Raw genomic sequence first — 27,368 nt, forward strand, 5'->3', positions numbered from 1 at the left:
TCCCGCTCGCAGGAGGAGGCGGGAGAGGAGGAGGAGGAGGAGGAGGAGGGCCGCCACTACTAGGACTGCTGCTGCTGCTGCTGCTGCTAGTAGCGGCCTCCCTCCCGTTTCCGCTGCGGAGGAGCCCCCCGGGCCTCGGCGGTGGCAGGCCCAGGCCTTGGCTGGGGACCCATGGCTGGCCCAGGCCTTCCAGGAGGAGGCTCCTCCCACGCGGACCCGGGCGGAGGGGCTCCAGCCAGGCCCCGAGCAGCAGCAGGAGGAGGGCAAGGGGCCAGGCCTCCCTCCGCCTCCTCCGAGGCCTCACCTCTGTTTCTAACGCCTGGCCCCCGGGGGGCGGTAATTCCCAGATGTCCGCCATTTTGAGCAGGACTAAAGGGCCTTGAGGCTTTTCCAGACCCTGCCCAACATTTCAGGCTTCTCTCCAACCTCTCTAGGCATCTAGTTTTGAGCAGGACTAGGGTAACCAAGAGTCCTCCTTTTTGCAGGAGGACAATCTTCTGTCCTCCATTTTTGAGCACGAAGGGCAGGGTGACCAGGCCTCCCTCCTTTTCCAGGCACAGCCCCTACATTTCAGACTTCTCTCCAGGAGGAATTTTTTAACGGCCTCCATTTTGAGCAGGACTAAAGATAGGGTGACCAAGGGTCCTTTTTGCAGGACCTGACCTCCACTTCAACCTCCTGTCTGGGAGGGATTTCAAAATGTCCTCCATTTTGAGCACTAAGGACAGGATGACCAAGAGTCCTCCTTTTCCAGGCACAGGCTCTACATGTCAGACTTCTCTCCAGGAGGAATTTTTTAATGACCTCCATTTTGAGTAAGACTAAAGATAGGGTGACCAAGGGTCCTCTTTTTTGCAGGACATGACCTCCATTTCAACCTCCTGCTCAGGAGGGATTTCAAAATGTCCTCTACTTTGAACAGAACTAAGGGCAGGGGGACCAGTGGTTCCCTTTTCCAGGGCCTGTCCTACATTTCAGACTTCAGGAGGAAGTTTAAAATGCCCTCCATGTTGAGCAGTACTAAAGAGTGGGTGACCAATGGTCCTCCTTTTTCAGGACATGACCTCCATTTCAATCTCCTGTCTGGAGGAATTTCACGCTGTCCTCTTATTTTGAACAGGACTAAGGACAGGGTGACCAGGTATACCTCCTTTTCCAGGGTACACCTACATTTCAGCCTTCTCTCCAGGAGGAATATTAAAATGCCCTCCATTTTGAGCAGGACTAAGAACAGGGTGACCAGACATCATCCTTTTCCAGGATACATCCTCCATTTCATGATCCTGTCTGAAGGAGTTTCAAAATATCATCCATTTTGAGCAGGACTGTGCAGCATGAATTATTTATATGAGTTTGTAAAGGTTTTATTTGGTCATTTGACAACCCTAAGGTCCCTGCTTCTCCCCTCACAACCCCTGGCTTATAGTGAGTCCTCTTCTGTGCTTTCACAGGACACTTCTCCATGAGGGGAGAAGGAGGAATGCCAAGGGGATGAGAAAGAGAAGAATAGAGCAAGCACCATTACATTCAGAGTAGCAATCCTTCCATACAAGTTCTCCCTACTACCAGGGAGACCAGAAGTCCTCTTTTTCCAGGACTGGTCCCCCATTTCAACCTTCTGTCCAGGAGGGGTTTCAAAATGTCTTCCATTTTCAGCATGACTAAACATGAATTTATATGAATGTTTTGAGCTTTTATTTGGTCCTGCCCTCCCTTTTCTGCAATGTCCTCCATTTTGCAGTGCCTTGTCCTCCTTAGGACCTCAGGTCACCCTACACACATGCACATTGGGGAATGTGATCCAGTTGCACTGCATTTATTTACAAGCACCCACTTTTACTTTATATGTTGCTCTGGACTCCCTCAGAGGTGGAAAAGTTCTTTCCCCCAAAAAAACTATAGCTCCCCAGAGCCCCTCAGCCTACAGGTGCCCTAAACAAAGCAGGAGGGCATTAAGAGGTGCCCCCACCCCCCAAGCAATGCACTTCTGAGCTTACTCAGAAGGAAGCCTCCCCACAGAATCAGGACAGGTCCTACATTTCAACCTTCTGTATATTTCAACCCTCTATTTTGAGCACAACTAAGAAGCATGAATTTATATTTCTATGAGTGTTTTTTAGCTTTTTAATTTTGTAATGTCCTCCATTCTGCTTCAATGTTCTCCTTGCCTTCCTTTGCAGTTAGGACAACCAGTCACCCTGCCATTCTTTCTGGAAGGTTACTTCATAACAGTGTGGAAAGGCCAAGAAGACAAACAAATGGGCCCTAGAACAGATCAGGCCTGAACTCCCCATGAAAGCCAAGATGACTAAACAGACTGTTGTACTTGGCCACATCATGAATAAAAATGAAATGTTAGAAAAGGCAACGATGTTAGGAAAGATGGAAAGCCATACAAAGAGAGGAGACCACATGCCAGGTTGCTAGACTATCAGCAAGGGCCTGGGCCCAGAGGGCCTGAGCAGAAAGGTCAGGAACAGGGAGTTTGGGAGATGTCTCATCCACAGGATCACCATGAATCGAGGTCAACTGAAAGGCAGTTAACAGCAACAAACTTTGTACATTGAACAGGTTTAAGGGCACCCTAACATTTTAAAAATGCACACTATCTTATCTATCTATCTATCTATCTATCTATCTATCTATCTATCTAGTGTTTAAAATATCACATTGTGTTTTGAAAATTGGTATCATACCCCATATGCAGGAAACTAGGATTATTTTGCATCTCTGAGTGCACATGTTGGCAACTCCAGGCTTCTTGTTGGGTTATGTGTGAAGCTGCACAAAAGGTGACATTAACCCTTGGGTGGGTAGAAAACTCTGGCTGTCATGAACTAGTTTGGATTGCAGGTGAGGGAATAAAGTGCATGAGTAATATAACGTGCTCAGGTGCTATATTCACTTTGGGATATTCAGGCATTCAACACATGGGGCTATAGTTTACCTAAAGTGAGCATATGTTCAACCCAGATATGGTGTAGTGTAGTTGATAACAGCTGCCTAAGAAAAGTGGTTGCAAGGAGACTTAAGTTCTAACAAGCACAACTTGTGACATTGCACTAATCATAGGACACACCTGTTAAGGCATCAGCCCCTTAGAGGACTCATCCTTGACCCAGAAACTTATTTCTAACTACAGTATAACTCCCAATATCCCAGAGCTGTAGTCCCTACTATATAATAGTCCCAAACCGGAAGTTTGGCATAGCAAGTACACAACAGTACCACTCTCCTTGTGCAGATATACTTAAATTAACAAAATAGATGTGTTCCTGGGGCTCACTTCTTTCACAGAAACATTGATACTAGAAAGTATAAATAAATGGAAAGACTACAGATAGGTTCCTACGCAACAAAAATTAAGGGTGCCTCTTTTGAAGGAACCACTTTGAGGGTGGTGCTAGGGGGAGGGACAATTACTTTATAGTTAATATCCATAATTGTAGTGTTATGTTTTATTGTCTCTGTTTTGGATTGTGTTCATATTCCACCTCTTGGTGAAAGGACATTTTACATATAATCGCTATTAACATTTTTCAGCAAACTTTTTATTCAAACCTTGCTCAAGTAAACAAAAAGATTTTGAATATTTTAGAGCAGACTTGAAAACTTCTTCCAAAATGCATCCAGGATTTTTTCCCTCAACAGCCTCCATTTTACTTATAATTTTGATTTTGGCGGTAAAATGTACAGGTCTTAAGTTTTTGCTACATACCAGGATAGCTAATGAGACAGGCTAATCTCCTTTACCCTTTTCTTTCTGTTTTCTTCTTTGCACATGCTCAATAGGTGATTCTGGAGGCAGCTGTTTACCATCCTTGCCTCTTGTAGGTAAGCAGACCCAGCTACAGTAGAATCACCTTGAGCAGCAGCTCATTCTTTCCCAGGTCAACCTTTGTTGCAGTTTACTGCAGGCACACAGCTGCAGGCCAGCACTGAAAAAGTCTGTCAGTCCTCTTTCACCATCCTGCCAATGCCAATATTGCAAAGAAAAAGCACGCAGCTAGACAGAAGACAAGAAAAAGAAGAGCTGGAGTCCCATAAAAAGACTGTAAAAAGTAATATCTTTGTTAACTGAAGTATACCTGTACTTTTGAAATACATGATTTTAAATGCATACTTACAGCATTTGTAGGATATGTTGGCTGGGATCTTGTTAGTTATTATTATTATTATTATTAACCTTTATTTATAAAGCGCTGTAGTTGCAGTTAGAGCAGTACTTAAAACATAAGTAACTACAGTTAGAGTATTAGAGCAGTAGTCAAAACATAAGTAAATCATGGTGATTCAAGGAGTCTACATTAGTTATGGCTAACAACAAAATTGAGGCTTTGATATCCCTGAATACCTTGATGGCACCAGATTCTGTCTGATCTTGGAAGCTAAGCAGAGTCAGCACTAGTTAGGACTTGGATGGGAGATTGCTAATGAATAGCAGGTGCTGTAGGTATACTTCAGAAGAAGAGACTGGCAAAAACACCTCTGACTATTTCTTGTATACAAAAACCCTATGAAACCCATCAAGCTGCTATAAGTCAACAGGCAACTTGAAGGTGTGTGCGCACACACACACACATATATTAACAACAGAATACATGAACCAGCCTCAAAATCTGAATACACCATTGCTGCTGTGTGTAACGCAAAGAAAATGTAATTTTTATCCCTAAATTTCACAACAGGTTAATACACTGGATGTCTTTGGGATCTGTGTTATTAAGGTATGGGACAGCAGAGAGAATTAGTTTTCTGGAATAATGTCTTCTCTATTGATCAACATATTATGTGAATATGACATCCAAATTTAGAGACTTCTTTAAGATCTGTGAAGCTGGAAAATTTGTACAAACTAAAAAAAACCTCAAAAGTATGTTTTCCACCTTCTTTATGCTACACAGATAGAATATTGTTTTATGCTCACAGCTTAGCACACAACTCATTTTGCTAGAAGACACAGCCAACCCTTCCACTGAGCAGGAAGAAGCACTTTCATCAGGAGTCAAGAGTGCAAGTGTTTGGCAAATCATATGGGCAGTTTCAGATAGCCTCACCAGTCAAAATGGGAGCAGGCAAGTCTCCAGGCCTTACAAAGTCCTAAATGTCTGTGTGTGGCCGTGGTGGGAGTCATATGCATGTCGCATCTTCAGTTTTCTTTTGCCACTAAGGCAGCCCACCACCCACAATGTTTGACTTTGGGAAAGGTCTATGACGGGTTACAGACCGCCAGAAAGTACGCGACGAGCGCGTACTAGGGTTAGGAAGGGGCGGTGCTTCCGCACCACCCTAACCCTAGTACGCGCTCTGCGCGCACAAAATGGCGGCGGCTGTTCCACACGGCCGCTGCCATGATTACGTCACAACCGCGCTGCCTCCGCACGAGACGGTGCAGTTGTGATGTATTGAGGCCGCGCCACGGCGCATAGTGTGCCTTTTCTCCGGCCCCGGAAGGAGCGCGATTTCCGTGCTCCTTTCTCGGAGCGTCCGGGAGATGCACGGTGTGGCAGCTGCAGCTCCTGGGCGCTGCAAGTGGCGGTGGCGGGAGAGCACCACTTCTCGGCAGTATGTAACCCGCCTCAGAGTCAGACGTTTGAGTCCAACTTAGCACTGCTTTTCAGAAGATTCACCACATTCTCAAAAGGCAGTGAGGGATGGGTGTGGGCTTCTTCTCTTGCCTTAGCTGGGTCTTTGGCTACTGCTGGGAGAAAATACATACTGGTAGTTACTTTTATTCACTGAAAAGATGGATGAGAGAACATAGCCTGAAGAACTGGATTCCAGAGAGGCATCAAAGAGTATTTCAGAAACAATTTTTATTTTTTAACTTCTAATATGGCACAAGAGAATTACTCTTCAAAGCAGGATGCTTTTTTAAAAGGCCAGTTCAAGAAACGCTGTCTTGTGACCATCTCTCAGCCAGAGCCACTACTGTGCATAATGTATAAGAGGCAGGCAGATAAGAATATTTTAAAAATTTAGTTACAGGGCAGGGGTAGAAATAATGTGGCTCCCCAGAAAAGCAGTCAGACCGCAACTCCCATGATGAAAAATATTGGGAGATGCAGTCCACTGACATCTCCAGGGCTGCACCTACTCCCCTAGTGAAGTTCAAAATCCAACTACAGTCGGCCCTTCTTATACACGGATTTAAGCATACACGGTTTGAAAATGTTCCAAAAAAGTATAAATTTACCTTGATTTCCCATTTTTATAAGGGACACCATTTTGCTATGTCATTATATTTAATGGGACTTGAGCATACACGGATTTTGTTATACACGGGGGATCTTGGAACCAAACCCCAGCGTATAACAAGGGTCCACTGTAATTCCAAACAGAGTAGCCTAATTGAATCAATTCCTAAATGATAAATGATTTATGAATTCAATCTGACTACCTGGAGCTAACAATTGGATGTAAGCCATAGTATTTACTATTGGAGTGCTGTTGTTTTGTACCTTCAAGCCATTTCAAATGTATGGTGACTCTAAGGTGACTCTGTCACAACATTTGCTAGCCAGATTTGTTCAAAGGGGTTTGCCAATGTCTTCTGAGGCTGAAATAGTGTGACTTGCCCAAGGCCACCTCATTGGTTTCCATGGCTAAACAGAGATTCAAACTCTCCTACAGTCCTAGTCTCACACTCAAACCACTATACATGCTGGCTCTAAGTATTCACTGGTCTGTTACAGACTGCCAAAATAAAGTCTCTTTGGAGGTAGATGTTTAATTGATGCAGCATCTAAAACCGGAAAGCTGCACCACGCGCCTCCGGGGCGTAGATGGAGTGTGCTTTGCGCAAACTCTCCGGCCTTAGGACACTCATCATTTAAATAGCAGACCTCCAAAGAGACCTCAAGCAACTTGGATTTTGGCTCGGTAACAGGCCACTTAAACAAAAATACACACATAACAATTAACATATGACCAATTTATCTTTATTGTCTTTTCAGCAAACTGCCTAAACTGTAATCACGCTGGGTTTCCCCCCTCTTCTTTGGCCGTGAGTCTAGTATCTTAATTATACAGGTATACATGGTTAATAAAATAGATGTGTATCTGGGCATGAAAATTTGGTACTAATGGTAGAAATAACATGGAAAGAAGGGGACAGGTTTGCACAACATAAAAATTGAAGCGCAGTTCAACGTTTCAGCAAACTTTTTATCCAAAACTAACAATACGCACATGCAAATGAAACAACCAGGTCTTAGTAAGCAAAAACGTCTTGAATCTTCTAGAGACCACTTGAAGTCTTCTTCCATAATGCATTTTGGGATGATATTTTTCTTTCACTAGCATCCACTTTTCTTATATAAAATATCTATGCGTTTTAACATGCTGGGGGAGTTGGTGAGGCTGGTGCTGAGCTACACCATTTTCAATAGGGACTTAGGTTTGCAGTTTCTTAGGGCCTGAACAGACAGGCCAAAATAAAGCTGCTTCGGGTCACTTTGGAGGTATGCTGTTTAAATGACACACGCATCTTAAGAGGCCAGAAGCTGCACCAAAGCTGCGCTCCAGTCCTTAGGACTGGAGCATGGCTTTGGCATGGCTGGAAGCCACATGCATCATTTAAACAGCACACCTCCAAAGTGACCTGAAGTAGCTTTATTTTGGCCCGTTGGGGCCAAGGCTTCCAGTCCCTATTAAAAATATTGTTGGGCAGCAGCAGAGGCAACAGCAAATAACCCGTGTTTAATAAAATCTGCAAAAGTCAAACCTACAAATGTTGGTACTCAATTTTATAAAGAATTTTAAAACTTCTGTAATTTAAATTGTATTTTTGCACTGAATATTTTACCAACTCCCATCCTCAATTTTCAGGCTGAACTTGATTTGTTCCAATAATATAATGGGCCAAGATTTTTAGAGGTTGTTTGTGAATGAATGTTTTGGTTTCATAGGATTTGTCTAAGCTAGTCTTGACAGGAGCTTCCCCCTTCCTGCTCTTAAGCGCTTCTCTGGCTAGCTATTGCTTCAGACAGAGTATTAAATTAAATGGAGCTTTAGTCTGATAAAGCATTTCTTATTCACAAACATAAAAGGCAATCAACAGGTCTCATCCTTAAGATCTGTAATTTAATGGGTATTGAGTGACAAAAGAAAAGAAAGTGTGCTGACACAGGGCTATAATTTTAGAGCTGTTTGCTGGTAGACCATTAAAGTGGAAAATGTAGATTAAAAGTTGTTTGGAGTATTCTGGGAACTGAAATGTTAACAGGCTGCTATTTATTTCTTTGTGACTGAAAATAGATTAGAGCAAGCATACAGCCATTCCTATTTTATCACTTATTGCAATGATAATTAAAAACACCAATTGACAACTGTATTTTTAAAACTGAAGCTGAAACTGAGGGACAGGAAAAGTGGTATATCAGTTCAGTGAGTGGCTCAAAATGCATGTCAGCCAAGTTCAATACAGTTCTTAGCACCTAAAGAGAAGCATAACAAAAGGAGTCTTTCATCCATTGCAGAAGGATGGTTTTCTTGTTCACCTGACACACTTCACTTCCTCTTCGGCATGCTGAAGAGCTATATCCCTTTCATACCGTGAAAGGCTCCTGAAGTGAACACAATGCTGCAGCATTTCAGCAATACATCTTCTTTTAGACAAGAGTAATTCTCAACCATTGCACAAGCCATGCTTTTTAATTAAGGAGCAGGAAGTGAGAATGATTTCTTGAACATTTTAAAACCTCCTGGAGGGCCTGGATATGGTGGCGGTGGAGCATCGTAATTGCTTCTGAGTGCCACGGCTTGTTCATAAGTTGGCAGTCCTATATGTTCTGAATGCGGAGAGAGAGACGTTAAGGGCAATTCTTCACGTCTTTGAAAGATGATGGAAGAGTTGTGCCTCCTGCAGCTTGGGTGCCTAAAATAAAAGTACAATTTTGATAAAATGACATGATGATTTAAACAGCTGGTAGACAGCCTTTCCCAAATCTGTGATGGGCCAAGCACAATAGTCCAAACATGTTTTCTAGATAAGAGAGCTCAAACACCTGTCCACCTGCAACAGGGTTTTACGAAAGGGTATATTCTTTTCAATAGTTAGTGCTTTACTTTTTTTTCTCACCAAAGGCAGAAATACAGTGATTCCCACAGAATATAGTATGAGTAATCTTTCTTGCTGGGATATTTTGTTCTAGGATAGCCTGTTCTGAATTTATCTTTCATGTAATGATGGAGTTGCCTTTTGGCCCAATTACCAACTCAAAAGTGGAGTCTCCTTTTCTGCAGGTTTTTAAACTGAGGCTGGATGGCCATCTGTCAGGGTGAGTGAGTGCGTGCGCGCTTTGATGGTAAGTTCCTGCAGGGGGGGTTGGGCTGGATGGCTCTTGTGGTCTCTTCCAACTCTAGAATTCTATGACAGCATCTCTAAGGTGACTTAAAATGAAAACGTTGATGTTTATCACACTATGCTCTTAAAGAGGTACTATTCCAGTGTGACTCCTCTAGCTGCCTCCTGTTGCATGCTGGGATTGGCAGTTTTAAGGAGGGGTATTTAGAATTCTCAGGCAGAGAAGTTCAGCTCCTTAAAACTGCCAATCCCAGCATGCAACAGGAGGCTGCTAGAGGAGTCACACTGGAATAGTAGCTCTTTAAGAGCATAGTGTGATAAACATCGTTGTAAAAAGTTTTCACATTATTATAAAAGGTCTAATACTTTTTAAAACAATGGAAAAAATGTAAACACAGTAAAACAGAATTAGGAGAAAGAGGTAAACAGAGTGGATACATTTTAAATACTCAGGTTTTTTGTTTTGTTTTTTTGCATGATGCTGTTTTTAAATGTCCACTAGAAAATGAACAAAGAAGGGCTAGTCTAAACTTCCTTAGTGAGAACATTCCACAGAGAGGGCCTTTTCTGTCCCAGCCTCTTCTGTTGGATTGATAGATGAAAGGGATTTTGAGGAAGAGCTTAAAACTATGGGTAGGTTCACACAGGAAGAGTCATCTTCCAGATATCTTGGCCTAAACTGTTTAGGACTTTATAAGTAAGCAGTTTTCAGTATCCTGAGTCATATAGAAAACATTCAGGGGTAGCCATATTGGACTTATAGCAAAATACAATGACATCCAAAAACTACAAAACAGTGATATCTTTATTTGGCCAACTGAAAGCATTTTGGTAGGCCAAATAAAGGTATCACGTTTTTGTGAATTTTGGATGTTATTGTACTAAGGCACACAGGTCAGCATAAGACAGGAGGAAGATATTAGACTGAAGACTGAAGTCAAGAAATGGGAAGAAGATTAGAACTGAGGACAGCTATGAAAGAACTAGACAAAACCAAAGATACAAAGCCAAAAACTAAAGCATGGATGGTCCAAGTTATTATATTCCCTATCAGGCAAGAGCTGGACAGTGAAGAAAACAGATAGAAAGAAAATCAACTCATTTGAGATGTGGTGCTGGAGAAGACTGCAAAGGATACGATGGAGGGCCAGAGTATCAAACAAATGAGTCCTAGAGCTGATCAAGCCTGAGCTCTCATTGGAATCCAAGATGACCAAACTGAGGCTGTTGTATTTCAGCCACATAACAAGAAGATATAACTCACTGGAAAAGACAATAATGCTAGGAAAGGTGGAGGGTAACAGAAAAAGAGGAAGGCCATATTCTAGATCAGTGGTTCTCAACCTGTCTAATGCTGCATCCCTTTAATACAGTTCATGTTGTGGTGACCCCCAACCATAAAATTGCGTCTCGGTGTCTCAGTTCCTAAGACCATCGGAAATATGCGTTTTCCAATGGTCTTAGGTGATCCCTGTGAAAGGTTGAGAACTGCTGTTCTAGATGGATAGATTCAATCAAGGAGGCCATGTCCCTGAGCCTATAGGACCTCAGAAGAGCAGTTGAGGACAGCGAGCTTGGAGATGCGTCATTCATGGGATTGCCATGAAGTGAGGTCAACTCAAAGATGCTTAAGAACAAAAATGGCACAAGGATAGATTGCATGAAATGAGATACTTTACAAAAACGTGCCTTGGTCACATGCAGTGATGCCACAACAGTCACATTCCAACACCACAATGGTCTGTCAGTAGATACAGTACTCAAAGGCAGGACTTAGCTTTTTGGCCTCCACACAAGCAAGAGATTAAATTGAACACTTCCTTTCCCCTTATGGGTACTCTTTTTTTGGCAGGTGACAGCTGCCTGCTTAATAGAATGAAGACCTTCTACAGTAAAAAGACCCAACTAATCTGGATGAAGAAAATATGGCAAAAGTAGTATGCACAAAAAAACTTATTGTGAGATAGTGTATGCTATGTGGATGAGTCCCCTCCACAACTTAAAGAACTGGGCAAGTTATTTTACAAAGTGTTTCAGAGACGGGGTGGAGTGGGGAGTATTCTGTGGGTATTCAGTGTCATAGTTTTAAGGTTTGCCTGTGGTTAATTTGGAGCATTTCTCATAAAATTATCTTTCAAATTCCCAATTATGAAAAAAATTGTCTGCACTGGTAGGCACTGAATGCTGTTGCTTAATATCCAGGAACAAGTTTCTAAAGCTGTCATGCTTTCTTAAGCCACCAAAGATATCAGGCCACAAGAATTCTGAAGGATTAAACATACACACACACATATTACTGTCACTGACATACATTTACAATTGTGTAATTAGCAACCAGGCATAAATTAGCAACCTGAAAGAACAGTCTGTGTTATAACCGTCATCATTATAGCCACAATCCAATTTTAGATAGGTTTACATCTGTCCTAAATTCAATCCATGGGATCAATAACTGAAGCTAAGAAGCCCTGGAAACTTGACACCAGTCAGCACAGAAGCAATACTGAGCTAAACAGACCAGTTGTCTAATTTAGCAATTTTTCTATGTCCCCATTTGTTAATGCACCTGATCCCATCAAATCTTGGAAGCTGAGCAGGATCAACTCTGATTAATACTTAGATGCAGGTCCACCAACAAATATCATATGCTGTTACCTATATTTCTAAGGATTTATATATTTTTATATATATCGAGGAATGCGGTGGCTCAAGTGGTTAAGACACTGACTCTGGATCAGCAGGTTGACAGTTTGAGGCCCAGGTACCACATGATGGGGTGAGCTCCAGTCACTAGTCCCAGTTTGAAACATGCAAATGCAAGTAGATAAATAGGTACCACTCCAATGGGAAGTTAAACAGCGTCCTGTGCAATCATGCTGACCACATGATCACAGAGTAGTCTCCGACAATGCTGGCTCCTTTAACTTTACTTAAGCTATATTTCAGAGCAAGGAATTGGCAAAACCATCTCTGACTACTGCTTGCCTAAAAAAACCCTATGAAATTCCTGGCATCACCATAAGCCAACAGGCAACTTGAAGACACATGCACACAGTTTATAATTCCCTATCACTGTAAATTCCGAATTTTGTGCTAAATCCATTGTTATCCCTTCCTAGAATAGACTCACTGAAATCAGTGATGTTCATTTCAATGGTCTACCTAAAGCAGGACTAACATTGTCTTTAGACCTTTACTCTTTTATTCTATCCTGAACTCCAGCACTTAAAAATGCTGTACATATTATTTTTAAATCATAAACTATTTGACAAAGGGAAGCAAAAGTAATACCAGGATTGCTTCTTTAAAAAAATATTTCATAATAGCAATAGCAATAGCAAGTACATTTCTATACCACTTATCAGTGACTTAAGCACTCCCTAAGCAGTTTACAAAGTGTAAACTAATTGCCCCCAACAATCTGGGTACTCATTTTAGCGACCTTGGAAGGATGAAAGCCTGAGTCGAGCTTGAGCCCTTTTGCTAGTATTGAACTCACAACTTTATGGTTTGTGAGTTAAGTGGCTGCAGTACAGGCATTTAACCACTGCGCCACTAGGGCTCTGTATTAAAATACAGATATTATTAAAAGCATATTGGTTCCAAAGGATGCAACTAGTGGAATCATAGTGCTATAACTGGAATCATAGCACTGTAAAGGAAATGAATTATTTACATTTCTAGTTGGCAGATTTTTATCCCAAGCAATCTTTTTATGTGTATTATTTTATTTTTTATGTTATATTTTATATTGATGCTGGTCTTTGACTGTAATAAAGAATGTATAATAATAGGAATCATAGCACTATAACACAGTATTATATATAGCTATAACATAGCCATATATACGTAGCTCTATCTATGGGTCCCTCCATATATAGAGCTATTGAACACTATAAATCCTATCAGGACATGACTGGCAAATGCAGGAAAGAAATACATACATACAGCCATGCAGCACTTTGTCTAGACCAGGGGTAGGCAACCTTTTTGAGCCGGGGGCCGGGTTGGTGTCCTCCAGACAATGGGGGGGGGGAAAATAAATAATTTAAAATAATTAAGAATTAGGACAACATTTCAAAGGTAGACACATTTTTAAATGGAGGACATGGAAAAATTGATGATTTTTAAAAAAGTTATATAATGCATGTTTCTTAGGCATGATAAAAAGGGAGGATATTTTGGGCATTATTCCTAGACGATGGCAGAATGTACTTCCCTTTCTGGCCAACCCCCCCCCCCCATTCCAAACAGCACATTTGGGCATTGAACAAGGCTTTACTTAAGATGGCCTCTTGCATATTTCAGAGGCTTATTGCATAACCAAACTCTTTGGGTTTCACACTGAACATGGGTTCACATGGCTATGCACATTGAACATGTCAAGGTGGTTTCACAGTTCTTGCACCAAGTGTACTTCTCAGAAGTGTATACTTGGTCAAGGGACTGTGGTTTTTCTTCACTGCGCATGAGTTTGTAAAAATCACAGCAATTTACATTGACCATGCCTCAGAGGCTTTCTGATATCAATATCACCATTAAAGAACCAAAAACACACAGAAAAGGCACTTTGGAAAGTCACACTCTCTTGGCTTCAGAAACAGTGCATGCATGCCTCTCAAGCTGACTCATATCATCATCATCAACATCATCATCATCATCATACTATCACTGTCAAAACAAGGGAGACTTGTTAGCATTAAAAGCACCCAAAATAAAAATTTAAAAAACCTTGAGGCCTCTGGCCACTCACCACCTCTTCCGTCCTCCTCTTCCTCCTCCTCCTTCTGCTCCCCCTCCTCCTCCTCCTCCTTCTGCTCCCCCCTCCTCTTCCTCCTCTTCTTTCTTCTCCTCCTCCCCCTCCTCTTCCTCCTCCTCCTCCTCCTCCTTCTGCTCCCCCTCCTCCTCTTCCTCCTCCTCCTTCTGCTCCCCCTCCTCTTCTTTCTTCTCCCCCTCCCCCTCTTCCTCCTCCCCCCTCCTCCATGCGCCACGCAACCAGGGGGCGGAGCGGAGGAGGCAGAGGAGAAGGAGGTGGGCAGCGTGGGCTCGCGCGGGGAGGCAGGGAGGGCGGCGCGGGGCTTCCCCCTTTGCCTCCTCTGCCCCAGGCCGCGCGGCCCTCCTCTTCTTCCTCCAAGCGGTGGAGGAGGAGGAGGGCAGCACGGTCGCGCGGCCCAGGAGGAGGAGGTGGTGGAGGAGGAGGAGGCGGCGGCAGCGGCAGCAGGACCGGGCTGGGGCTGGTCCTGCCGCCTCTGCGGGCCGCATCCGGCCCACGGGCCGGGGGTTGCCGACCCCTGGTCTAGAGTGCTGAGCTTTTATGCCAACAGTGTACACAATGAACACAGGGATAGTAATTTCAATATTTAATTCCTTACCCTGTCAGTGTTGGTTTGCACCTTTTTTGGCATAGATAATAAATTAGTAATCCAGTTATAACCAGTAGCACTCCAAATGCAATAAGCCCAGTCAAAAGTCCTATAACATCCATCTTCTCTAGTGCTTGCCCACCTGTAAAAAATTAGAATAAAAATTAATTTGTATTTAAATATTGCATTGTTTCTTTATCTATTCCAGGTAACATTTTAAACTGTGTAGTACTCAAGATGCTTGAGCTAGTTTGTCAAAGTTAACATATGATACTGTTCCTAATTTATTCCATAGATCTATAAATAAAATCTCTTTATAGCACTGGTTTTCAGCCTTTGCCCCTCCAGATGTTTTGAACTTTAATTCCCAGAAGCCCTAACAACATTTATTTATTCATATAGTGAATTTATATCTTATCTTTTTCCCAATATGGGATTTAAGGCAGCATTAAAAAAAATTAGTGGTCAGGGATTTTAGGAGCTGAAGTCCAAAATATTTGGAAAATTAAAGACTGAGAACTATTCTTTTATATTAACCTTCCCTATCTACTCTAATAATAAGATACACATTATGCTTATCACATCAAGACCCAGTCTTTACTGAACAGAGCCTTTTGGACTGAATCGCCAGAGTGTATTAAACAACAAATTGATAGGAAATGAAGAAGGCAATATTTCCTCACATTCATTCATAAAAAATAATCAACATAACCAGAGGTCTGGGTGACTGACACAAATATTCAACTTCAATGTATGCCACATGCTAACCAAATAAACAGTTCCAGGAAAATCAGGAATGTGTGACTCTTTTGAGGTTTTGGATTGCAGCACTCATCATCCCTCATCACTGGCTATGTTTGGTATAGCAGAAGAGTGTTGTAGTTCAACAACATCTGGAAAACCACACATTCCACACCTCTGATGTGACTGAGTCAAGCCATACATTGTAAAAGAAAGGACAGGGAATGGTCTAAAATTACCAGCTTATGAGCACATTCTTTCCCATGCCTGCAACTAAGTAATGAAAAGAGAAGGTAGTCAATCACAGTGTTTTTCACACTGAACCATCCATGTAGAGACATGATTGTTCAGTTCAGGTTAGGAAAGGCAATGCAGAACACTGTAATTTGGTACCTTCTCTGTGGGACTCCCCCAATCTATTGTATGGCCATCAGAGAAACAGCATGCACTCTGTAAATGTGCCATGTGGTATGTGTGATCTAAATGCATTTAATCAGAGTGCTAGGTCTTCTATTTCCCTTCAAATCCACTGAGGAAAGGATGGGAAACTATGGCCCTCCAGAGTTCCTTAGACTGCAATTGCCCACCCTTGCTTTAGTTTGTCAAAAAAATTCAAGTTTCTATTCTGCAACAGGAGCAAATCCTTGCCCTTTAATTAAAGAAAGAAGGTATAAAACATGATGCTTTCCTACATGGAGTCAAAGGAATTCTGAATATAGGACTGTAAATAAAAAAAGATTAGTATATGCAAGGTCTATTGTGATTTTGACTCACCTGTCTTTGAGCCAGGCCCCCTAGTTGTATATTCATTCCAGAAAGTGTTCTAAGAGAATAAATAAAAAGAATATGCCTGAAGGGTTTTACAGGAACACACACACACACAGAAAACCCAACCACCATCCTCCAAACAATTAAGAATGTACATTTTCTGAAATCACAACAGTTGCACATGATTAATTCTGGCTTGAATTTGGAGGTTAAAATTGACACTTATACAAATATGGCTGAAATTTCAAGTTTTGCAAGCATCAAAGTATATGGATTGTTTTTAAATCAGACAATATATTGTTAGCTGTGCATAATGCATAATAAAAAGAAGATAGTTGGCAACACTAGTAAATGTATTACAACTTCTGGGAACTAAAACTTAAATCCAGTTGTTAATCTTAACTAAAATAGACTCATTAACATAGTGGAATTAAGAGAAATGAGCTTTGTGTCACTTGCATCTAAAAAGAGACTCCCTTGCCTGTTCCCGTTTGGTATATAATGCAGCACATATATATTTAAACCAAAATGCAAAATTAAGTCAGGAAACTATGGCCTGGTACATACCAGCCCTTTGTGGCATCAGGGCGACGTGCTAGGGTTGCCTCAGGGCGGTGCGTGCACACACCACACAGCCCTAGCACGTGACGAGGATGTTGCAGCTGCACAGCACCATCCACACGACGCACACAGCTATGATGTCACAGCAGCGCAGTGTCCAAACAGCACTGCGCAGCTGCAACATCATCACGCCGTGTCTGGTGGCTTGCAGCGGTGCAACTGTGCCCCAGAAAGGAGCTGCTTCTGTGTGCTCCTTTCTTGCTGTGCAGCAGCATCGCACAATTTGATTGTTGCAGTGCTGCTGAAGAGCAAGGAGAGGCACCTCCCCAGCTTCTAGCATCATCCCAAATAAACAAATTTCAGTAGATTTTAAAAGAAAAGATTCCCAATCACTGTAGAAGGTTCGAACAGTTGATAATGCTGCAATTTCTGAATCCTACCTTCCAGAGCAAAATGTGACAGTTTTGACAACCCACTTAACCCCCTAGCACAGTCTCTGTTTTATGGCCATTTTAGATAATTTTCATATAATCCATTTTCATATGTATCCAATAAATTATTGTGCTCCAGATCCAGAAATCATTTTTCAAGGCAGCAATTCAGTTGTGCAGATATTACATTGTTACAGCCACAATAATTTGGTGCTGGAAAAGTATAATTGTTCTTGTTTGTCAACAAAACAAACAGCAGTACAGATTGAGTATCCCTTATTTGGAATTCTGAAATTCCAAAATACTCCATAATCCAAAATTGTCCACATGGGTGTGTGAGATAGAGGCCTCTTTGCTTTCTGGTGGTTCCATGTACACAAACTTTTGTTTTATACACAAAATTATTAAAAATATTATGTATGAAATTACTTTCAGGCTATGTGTTTAAGGTGTACATGATTTTCATGTTGAGACTTGAGTCCCATTTACAAGGTATCTCATTATGTATATGCAAATATTCCAACATCTAAAAAAATCCTAAATCCAAGACACTTCTGTTCCCAAGCATTTTGGATAAGGGAGACTTGTATAGTTAGTTCCAAGAAGCAACTCTATTCCCCCAACCATTATGTGGAGATAGGAAAGCTAATTGTAACCTAGTACCAATAGAAGGCATAAAACACTAAAGCCGGGGATGGAATCTGGATTTGCTTGTGAACTTTTCTTCATATTTGCTTATGTTCTAGACAATTTACTTTCCATCTAGTTCCCATGACTGAATAAAGTTTAGACTTGGGCTAATCTAGGAGACAACATCCCTTCATTACTAGGACCATACAATATCAGCTGTTGTGCACATTTTACTGAAAGATATAAATGTATGTAAAGAAGTCCTCAGCATTCATTTTTTGTATGTCTCTTTCACAAACAAAATAAATAGGTAAAATAATTACTGTTTGTTCAGTGTCTTCAAAAAATTCTCTTGCTTCCTCAAAATTACATTGTTCTTCATAACATTCCCTTTTAAGATTTCCTTGGGTTAATAGTTCAAAGTCAAATCTGTTGTATAGGAGCTGCCGTCCAATGAACAGATTGGCTTTCTCTGCTGAGATGAACACTAACAAAAATAAAACAACATTTATATCAGAAACAAAATTATGGCATTTTAAAAAACCACTAGCATAACCACTGGAGTAAATTATCTTAAAATCTGTAGTTCTGTTAACACATGGTAACAGTAACACACACAAAAAGCACAGAGAGAGAAAGAGTTGAATCATATAACTAAAGCCACGTGGAGAAAGTCACATAAGAATCAGTGGAAATATGGACCTTCTCAAATGCAGTTCATAAGCACATATTTTCCACACCTCCTATGTTTACACAAGTTGTACCAGGAAAATGGGTGGTTCTGATGGCTTATACATACTGTTGCAACACAGCATTCTTAGGATGTATTAAAGAAGTCTGAGACAGATTCCCTTTATAACTTGACTGGGTTATTCACAGAATCACAGAATCTCTGAGTTCGAAGGCACCACAAGGGCAATCTAGTCCAACCTCCTACAATTCAGGAATACACAACTAAAGCCCATCCAACTTCTGTTTACACCTCCAAAGAAGGAGAGGTCACCACTCTCTGAAGCAGTCTATTCTACTATTCCACTACTGAACAGCTCTTACAGTAAAAAAGTTCATCCTAATGTTTAGGTAGAATATCATCTTTTAGTATGAATCTATTGGTTCATTTCTAGTCTGTGCAGCAGCAGAAACAAGCTTGCTCCTTTTTCTATATGGCATCCCTTCTGATAGTTAAAGATAACCATCATATCACTTCTCAATCTTCTTTTCTCCAAGGCTTGAAACAGACAGACTGAAAAAACCAAGGCAGGGCCATGCCAGCGCCATTTGCACTGGGGCTGCGACAACCACATGTTCCCGGCCCCAATCTGGGCCACAACCTGCTTTCAAACAGGCCAACAAAAAGAGAGGTATTTTATCTCTCATTTTTGGCCCAGTTCTTCCCCAATGATGCTGATCTGGAGCAGTTTCCTGCCATGTTCGGGGGCGGGCATAATCTAAACGCTATGCCTTGAATGCGGTGGGAAACTGCATCATTTGGCCTGTCTGTTTCGGTTAAACAGTTAAACATACTCAGCTCCCTAAGTCATTCCTCAAAAAGCTTGGTTTCCAGACACATTAAGGGATTGTCTTGGTTGCTCTTCTATAAACATGTTTCAGATTCTTAATATCCTTCATTACTATTTAGAAAGTAGGTACAGTACATGTAAAAAAGCTCTCCTAGTCTTAAAGTTATACTGATAGCAATCTAGAACTAATTAAACAACTTCCCTGAAGCTGCAGGGAGACAATTGCTGAGCTGGAATTATGAAGTTTTCAGTTTCCAAAGGAAAAAGTTTCCTAGATGGAAAGAGTCAGCCACCAATGCTGTCAGTGAATTTATAGATGACAGGACACTATTTGGGATCACCTTTGCTAGCTTACCCTTGTTGGATCCAGCCTCTGCAAACCCCCCCCCCCCCTTCCATCACTTGTTTTTTTAGCTTTCTCCCCTAAATTCTACTTGTCCCAGACTTCTGGTTACCTGCACTAGTGTAGTAGAGCCAGGATTTGAGAGTGAAAGGCTCTGGACTTTTGGATTAGTAGGGATGATGAATCATCACCTCCCTCAGTTTTCCCTGTTTCCTCTGGAATGCTCTGCTGGAATTCTATCTATAGCAGTAAAGTGGAGTGGAACATGGATATCCCCAGCAATAATACATATATAAATCAGTTAACAAAGTAGATGTCGCATTACTTCTTTAGCAGAAAATTTGGTACCAGATGCAGAATTAACATGGAATGACTAGGGATAGGTTTGTTGTTGATGTTGTGTGCCTTTGAGTTATTTCTGACTTATGACCTACGGTGACCCTGTTATGGGGTTTTCTTGGCAAAATTTGCTCAGAGGAGGTTTGCCATTGCTTTCTCCTGTGGCTGAGAGCATGTGACTTGCCAAAGGCTACCAAATGGGTTTCTTTTACTCCCTCCTTTATTGTCCATACATACACATTAAGAGATTTTGGAGGTAGCTGCTGTTTACCTTGCCTGTTGTAGGCAGGCATACACAGGTACAGCAGGGTCGTAGCCAAGGGGGGGGTCCGTGGGGTCTGGCCCCCCCCTTCCATTAGATACCATGAATGGTATGTGCTGCTGCACTGCAGTACCCAAGCCCCATTATAATGGTGGCACTTACTCTGGACCCCCCTTCCCAAAATCCTGGCTACGTCCCTGGGTACAGTAGAATTGGTGGGGAAAAAATCCCACTCTTTGCTAGCTAAAGCCTTATTCACGCTTCCTGTGAAGGACTCAGTACGCAGTCTGGGGGTGCTTATTGACTCGTTGCTCCATCTTACTTCTCAGGTGGATGCGACGGTCAGGAACACCTGTTATCAGCTTCGGCTGATACGCCAGCTGCGTCCCTACCTGGACCGGAGGGACCTTGAAACTGTAGTACACGCTCTGGTAACCTCTCGATTGGACTTCTGCAATGCGCTCTACATGGGGCAACCCTTGTACCATACCCGGAAGCTGCAATTAGTACAGAATATGGCAGCACGACTGGTCACCGGTACTTCCAGGGCCAGTCACATAACACCTGTGCTTAAAGACCTTTATTGGCTGTCTATTCACTTCCGGGTGCAATACAAGGTGTTGGTTATTACCTATAAAGCCCTAAATGGCTTGGGCCCAGGGTACTTGGAGGACCGCCTCTCTCCGTACAATCCGCCCCGCACACTCATATCAACTGGGCAGCAATTATTAAGAGTTCCAGAGGTCAGATTAGTTACTACCACCAGGAGGGCCTTTACCACCTTGGCCCCCAACCTCTGGAACTTGCTGCCCGCCGAGCTCTGCTCAGCCACCTCCCTGGCCCAATTTAAGAAGGGGTTGACCCCTGATTCTACCCCCCAGTATACTCTCTCTCCCCTCCTTCGTCAGCTGGTTGAGCTGGCATGAGTTTGCTTGTTTTTATTGTAATGTTTTAATGTATTTTAATATGTTTGATTGTATGGATTGCTTGGTGTACACCGCCCTGATTTCTAGAAGGGCGGTATAGAAATAAAAATTTTATTATTATTATTATTTATTGCTGTTTTAATTGCAGACACACTACTAAAAACTGCCACAGATAGTTTGTGTTTCTCCAGCCCTCCCATATCATCCTCCCAATGCCAATTCTGCTAAAAACTATTCAGTGAAGATGCGGAGGAAAGGGCAGATAAAAATTATTAGTAAAAAGGAGCTTCGCTGTTTGAGGCTTTTTAAAACTGAAGTATGCCTGCATTATATATTATGCTCTAAATACCCTAAAGACACCAAATGTCATCACGGAATCCCATCTTGATTTTAGAAAGCAATTTGAAAAGACAGTCTGTGTTATACCCATCACCATTATGGCCACAATCCAGTTTTAGACAGGTTTACATCTGTCCAAGTTTCAATCCATGGCATCTGCAGGTAAAGCTAAGAAGACTCCTGTCTGAAATCCTGGAAACTTGACACAGCATAGAAGCAATGGTCTGATTTAGCAATTTTTCTATGTCCCTATTTGTTAAGACCCATCTGATCTTGGAAAACTGAGCAGGGTCAGCTTGGATTAGTAGTTGGTAGGAAGACCACCAACAAACACTAGATGTTGTAGGCTATATTTCAGAGGAAGGAACTTGCAAAACCACGTAAATATTCCTTGCCTAAGAAAACCCTATGAAATGCATAGGGTTGCCAGGTGACTTGAAGGCACACATACACACCTGTATTGCTGTGAATCTCAATCTCAATCTCTCTCTTGTAATGTAAAGTATTTTACAATGGCTCCGAGCTGAATAGATAATTTAAGATCCCAGTAGTTTTAGGAAAGATCTGCTTCTGGTAGAAATGGAAACTGCTAGAACTGGTTTGCTGATATGGATCAACTCAGCTGACTGCACTGTGGTCTCTCCTTGGGACTGTGGCTGCAGAAGAACTATCATAATAAACACCCTCTCTTCATAATTTACTACTGCATACTTGTCTCCTGCCTTGCTAATGTGACCTCAGTACATGTTAGCATTGCTTGCATCCTAGAACTAATTTACTACTAAAACTAATTGTGCAGAGGTTTATCCCTAATGCTGAATCTGTAAAAACTACATAATGTGTTCTCTCAGGCCTACCCATTTCACAAACTAGGTGAGAAGTACTTTATATAAGACACAGTAAGACACAAATAGCAAAAAGAGAAAAAGAATCTCAGATGCAGTTTACAGGAAGGATTTCAGAGAGGAAATCATCTGGTATGCAATGTAGAGGCTATCCATACTGCAGAAATAAACCAGTTTAACATTACTTTGCCATGGCTCAATGCTACAGAATTCTGGGAACTGCAGTTTGTTGTGGCACCAGAGCTCCTTAACTGAGAAGGCTAAATGTCTTGCAAAACTGCAGCTCCCAGAATTCCACAGCATTGATCTAGGGCAATTAAAGTGTTGTCAAACTGGATTATTTCTGCAGTGTTAGAACCTGTCTTGTTTCTACCTTCACTTTTTTCCTGCATGTCAGAACGTCTGCATATACCTTCAAGTTGCCTGTCAATTTATGGCAACCCCATACTTTTTTCACCAGGTTTTCTTAGGTAATGACTATTCAAAAGTGGTTTTGCCAGTTCCATCTTTTGAAACATAGCCTACAGCATCAGGTATTCGTTTATGGTCTCTCATCCAAGTATTAATCTGGGCTGACCTTGCTTAGTTTCCAAGATGGTGTCTTTAGGCTCTTATTACTCTTCTTTCAACAAAAAGACCAAAAACACATTTAACATTTAAAAATCTACTTATCCTGATGCAATTACACAACTTGAACCACAGACTAGAAAACATTTTACAACACTATATCATTATTTCCTGCATTTTATAACACCATTTGAGGAGGGAGGGACTCTTAGAACTGGTAGCAAGAAGATCATGATAGAAATGTAATGGTCTCACAGTGAGACTTCCCCACATTTCTAGTCATAGTGGATTGTCAAACTGTGATTCTGTAATGCTTTGGTCTCAGAATAATAGGACAAAGAAGAAGCTTTTATTATTAACAGTATTCCTTACAAAAATAGCATATTCCTAACTATTGTTGTATTGTGCCTTCAAGTCATTCTGAGTTATGGTGACCCTATCACAGGTTTTTCTGAGAGTGTGTGACTTGTCCAAGGTCACCCAGTGGGTTTCCATGGCCGAGTAGAGAGTCAAACCCTGCTCTCCATGAGTCATAGTCCAATGTTAAAACTTTGTCACACTGGCTCCCTATTACTAACTGTAGTAATCTGTTTTTCAGTACCAAAACCTTCAGCTGGTAAACTGTGGTAGAACTATGGGGTAAAAGTCTGAAAAGGTGAACAGGAGTGACATAAAGTGATATCACTTCCAGTGTACTGTGCCATACCAGAGCAGCCAACAATCAACTAATGTTGGGGTTGCTTTGATTTGGATTTCCTGCATGGCAGGGGGTTGGACTGGAGGGCCCGTGCGGTCTCTTCCAACTCTATGATTCTATGATTCTATGGTATTATAATTTCCTCCAGTATTTTGAACATGTTCACATTCAGAACCTTTGAAATGCCTTGGCACTGTTCACCTTTAAACACTACATTTAAACAATTGAACACTACATAGGGGAACAGGATAGTGATGTCACTTGGGCCATGGTTAGGAGGGGCACAGGAAGGTAAGGTTAAATGTAGCATTTACAGTCAAAAAAGAGTATGTGTCAAAGGGAGTGAACCACTGCCAAGTTAGGTGGAGATTCAAGTGTGTCAAGCTGAAGCAAGTTTGGGAAAACTGAAAAAGAGCCTAAAGGCAGGTTGATCTGAGCAATTTTAACAAGAAGATGATTAAATAAAAATGGCATTCTCTTGCAATTGTTGCATGGGAAGATTGCACACAAACCTCACGAGGAGATTTTACACAAATTCTCCATCCATTTGATGGGATCAAGAAAGAAGCAGGGACTACAAAACAGGTTTTGAGGACTACCAATACTACTGATGGTAGAGACTATCAGTTAACCAGTATAGCTACAGATGAATAATGAATTCCAGATACAGCTTGTATTATAGCACAGTCCTGTTGTGTTTATGCCCATACTACTGACTGTGTGAAGCTGTTTGAGTAAAACAAGTCAGACATAGGGAAATTGCCTCAGATGCACTGTTTAAAATCCAAAGTGATGGGTCATAGTTTTTTTGGTTTAAGTTGCAATAATTTATTAAAAAAAATTATACCCCATGAGAATAATTTGCTTCCTGAACTTCAGCTGAAACATCATTTGAACTAATACCTGGATTCCTTATCCTCACCTCTCCAGCATGAAGGAAGATTAAAATGTATAAATTACAATTTGGAGCATGGTGTAGTGGTTTGAGCATTGGATTAGGACTCTGAAGACCAGGGTTTGAATCCTGGCTCAGCCATATAAGCCTACTGGATGACTTTGGGAAACTTACACTCTCTCAGCCTCAGAGGACAGCAATGGCAAACACAGTCTGAAGAAACTTGCCAAGAAAACGCCATGATAGGGTCTCCTTAGGGTCAACATAAATTAGAAATGATTTGAAGGTAAACAACAACAACAAACTACACTGAGAACAGAACCTCAATTCTTAAGCTGATGAAAACAAAGAGTTTTGTTTTACACAGTGCTTCTTATATATATAAAAAACTTACCGCCTCTCATCACATTCCTTGATTCCCTTGATTGTCTCGAGTTGTGAGGAAATGCAAGCAGTGTTCGCAGGAAATGATGCAGCAACACAGAAAAAAATAACATAACCTGGAATCTGTCAAGAGATTTGTAAATACAGTAAATTAGTCACTAACAGACTTTAAAAATGAACTGACTGACTGCAGTCAACATCATACAAAAGTTTTCACAAGACATTTCGATGAATGTTCCATCAGAAATGGGTGGTAAGCCTCCCACAAACCAGTCTAGCACGTCCATCATCATGGTTGCATAAGATTAATTACACGGATTGTCCCCAGGAGTTGAAACTAAGGCCTGTCAGAAGGAAAGAGAGTCACCGTTTGAGATAAAGACAAGATTGTACATGTTTGGGTCTCATCTGAGTGTTCTCAAAAGTATGGACAAGGACTTGAAATACACTCTGTATTTTTTTAACCTCCGCTCCTTTTCACCCTGGATGTTTTTAAAAAAACTGGATCCATCTTTTTAATCCCCCCCCCCCCCTTTGAGAGCCAGCCTGGCATAGTGGTTTGAGCATTGGGCTATGACTCTGGAGATGAGGGCTCAAATTCTGGCTCGGCCATGAAAACCCACTGGGTGACCCTGGGCAAGTCACACTCTCTCAGCCTGAGAGGATGGCAATGGCAAACCTCCTCTGAAGAAATTTGCCAAGAAAACCCTGTGATATGGTTGCCTTAGGGTTGCTATAAATAGGAAATGACTTGAAGGCACACAACAGCAACAACAACTTAAAAAAAAAACAGCACCTCTTCATAACATACACTTGACCTTCAAAAGCCAGTTTTATGAGCCTGAATAGCTCCTAATCCTAATCTGAGTACTGTATCTTCAAACCAACTAACTAAATATTCACCTGCAGAGGCACAAGTTTTTGCAAACATCCATTCTTAGATGTCCACCAAAGCTTAATCCAGCACCACCAAAAGGAATTTGGACCGGCCTTATCCAAATGATACTAAACCACTTGAAATACAACCCCACTACTGGAAGACCTTCAATGTAAAAGGCCCAGTCTCCCCACGGTTTTGGTCAAATGGCCTGCAGCTTTTTGAGATTTTATTGTTTCTAGGCTTGCTGGTGTAGTGGTCTGAACACTGGACTATGACTCTGGAGACCAGGCTTCAAATCCTCGCTCAAGGGTAAAAACCCACTGGGTGACCTTGGGCAAGTCACACTCTCTCAGCCTCAGGGGATGGCCATGGCAACCCCCCTGAAGAAACGTCCCATGAAACCCCCATGATAGGGTAGCCTTAGGGTCGCCCTAAGTCAGAAACCACTTGAAGGCACACAACAACAACACTACAACAACAAAAAGACTTGCTGGCTAGGTTCTCCTTTGCTTTTATTTGGTCATGTCCTATATTTTTTTGGGACGTCCTCTATTTTTGTGGTGCTTTGTCCTATTTTGCAGTTAGGACACCCAGCACATTAGGGAGTGAGATCCAGTTACACTGCATTTATTTCCAAGCACTCGCTTTTACTTCATATGGACCCCATCAGAAGTGGAAAATTTTGGTCATGTCCTCCCTTTTTCCCCCTGGAAAGCCCTCCCTTCTGCGGTGCCTTGTCCTCCTTTGTGGGTAGGACCTTTGGTTCCAAAACACACTGCAGAAATAATCCAGTCTGAGACCGATTTGACTGTCCTGTCTCAATGCTAGGGAATTCAGGGAACTGTAGTTTTGTGAGACACTGAGTCTTCTTTGTCTTGGTGCAACAATAAACTACAATTCCCAGGATCTCCTAGCACTGAGCCAGGGCAGTTAAAGAGGTCTCAAACTGGATTATTTCTGCAGTGAGTTTTGGACCCTGGTCCCCCTTCTCTATCGATTTTCCTAACAAAAGATTGCAGGCAAGATCTCTCCTCCCTCCCTCCCTCTGGCTCAGAAGGGACTCCTTCTTCCTGGGCTTACCTGGGTCCACCTTCCTGGTGTCTGGCTCCCTCTTCCTTCCCAATCAAGCCAGGCTCCTTGGGGAGCCACCAGCCCCAGAGTTCTCTCTCCTAGGGACCCAGCCCAGGTCCTGCCAAAGGAGCCAGACTCTGATGATGATGAGCTCACTTGGTTGCCGCCTTCCTGGAAGGTAGCCACCCACCTGGATCAGGAAGAGCAGCCCAGGCTTCAATTACAAGCCAGAGGAGAGAGGGGGCCTCTTTCAGCCAGCAGATGCTCAGCAAACTTTGGAAGGGAGGTCCCATGTTTGCAAGCTTGGCTTGCACTTCTTCCCAAAATTGCACACCAGCAACCTTCCTTCCACTCCTCTCCCTTTGGGTAAAGCCAAGCCAGGCTGAGCAGAGGTCCTCCTTCTCTGTCATCCCTCTCAGCCTTCTGCCCAGGAGGAACATCATCATCATCATCATCATCATCATCATCATCATCATCATCATCATCATCATCATCATCA

The 27,368-nt window shown here is 42.0% G+C and overlaps 1 protein-coding gene across 5 annotated transcripts in view; it reads right to left on the reverse strand.

Moving 5' to 3' along the window:
- Positions 1-7,652: 7,652 nt before the first annotated feature.
- The window catches only part of PRRG4 (proline rich and Gla domain 4), a 56,983-nt gene continuing 37,267 nt past the window's right edge, over positions 7,653-27,368 (reverse strand). For 4 of the 5 annotated variants that reach the window (XM_042472452.1, XM_042472479.1, XM_042472469.1 and 1 more), the window contains exons 2-6: positions 24,929-25,041; positions 18,125-18,288; positions 16,186-16,234; positions 14,680-14,812; positions 7,653-8,878 (exon numbers count right to left, since the gene is read on the reverse strand). In XM_042472452.1, coding sequence (XP_042328386.1) covers positions 8,659-8,878; positions 14,680-14,812; positions 16,186-16,234; positions 18,125-18,288; positions 24,929-25,041 — 679 coding nt within the window. In that variant the 3' untranslated portion in view covers positions 7,653-8,658. Of the gene's footprint in view, positions 8,879-14,679; positions 14,813-16,185; positions 16,235-18,124; positions 18,289-24,928; positions 25,042-26,878; positions 27,025-27,368 lie in introns of those variants that run through there. The other variant, XM_042472460.1, reaches the window with a different exon arrangement.

The sequence above is a fragment of the Sceloporus undulatus genome, chromosome 1 (genome assembly GCF_019175285.1).
Source record: "Sceloporus undulatus isolate JIND9_A2432 ecotype Alabama chromosome 1, SceUnd_v1.1, whole genome shotgun sequence".
NCBI lineage: Eukaryota > Metazoa > Chordata > Lepidosauria > Squamata > Phrynosomatidae > Sceloporus > Sceloporus undulatus.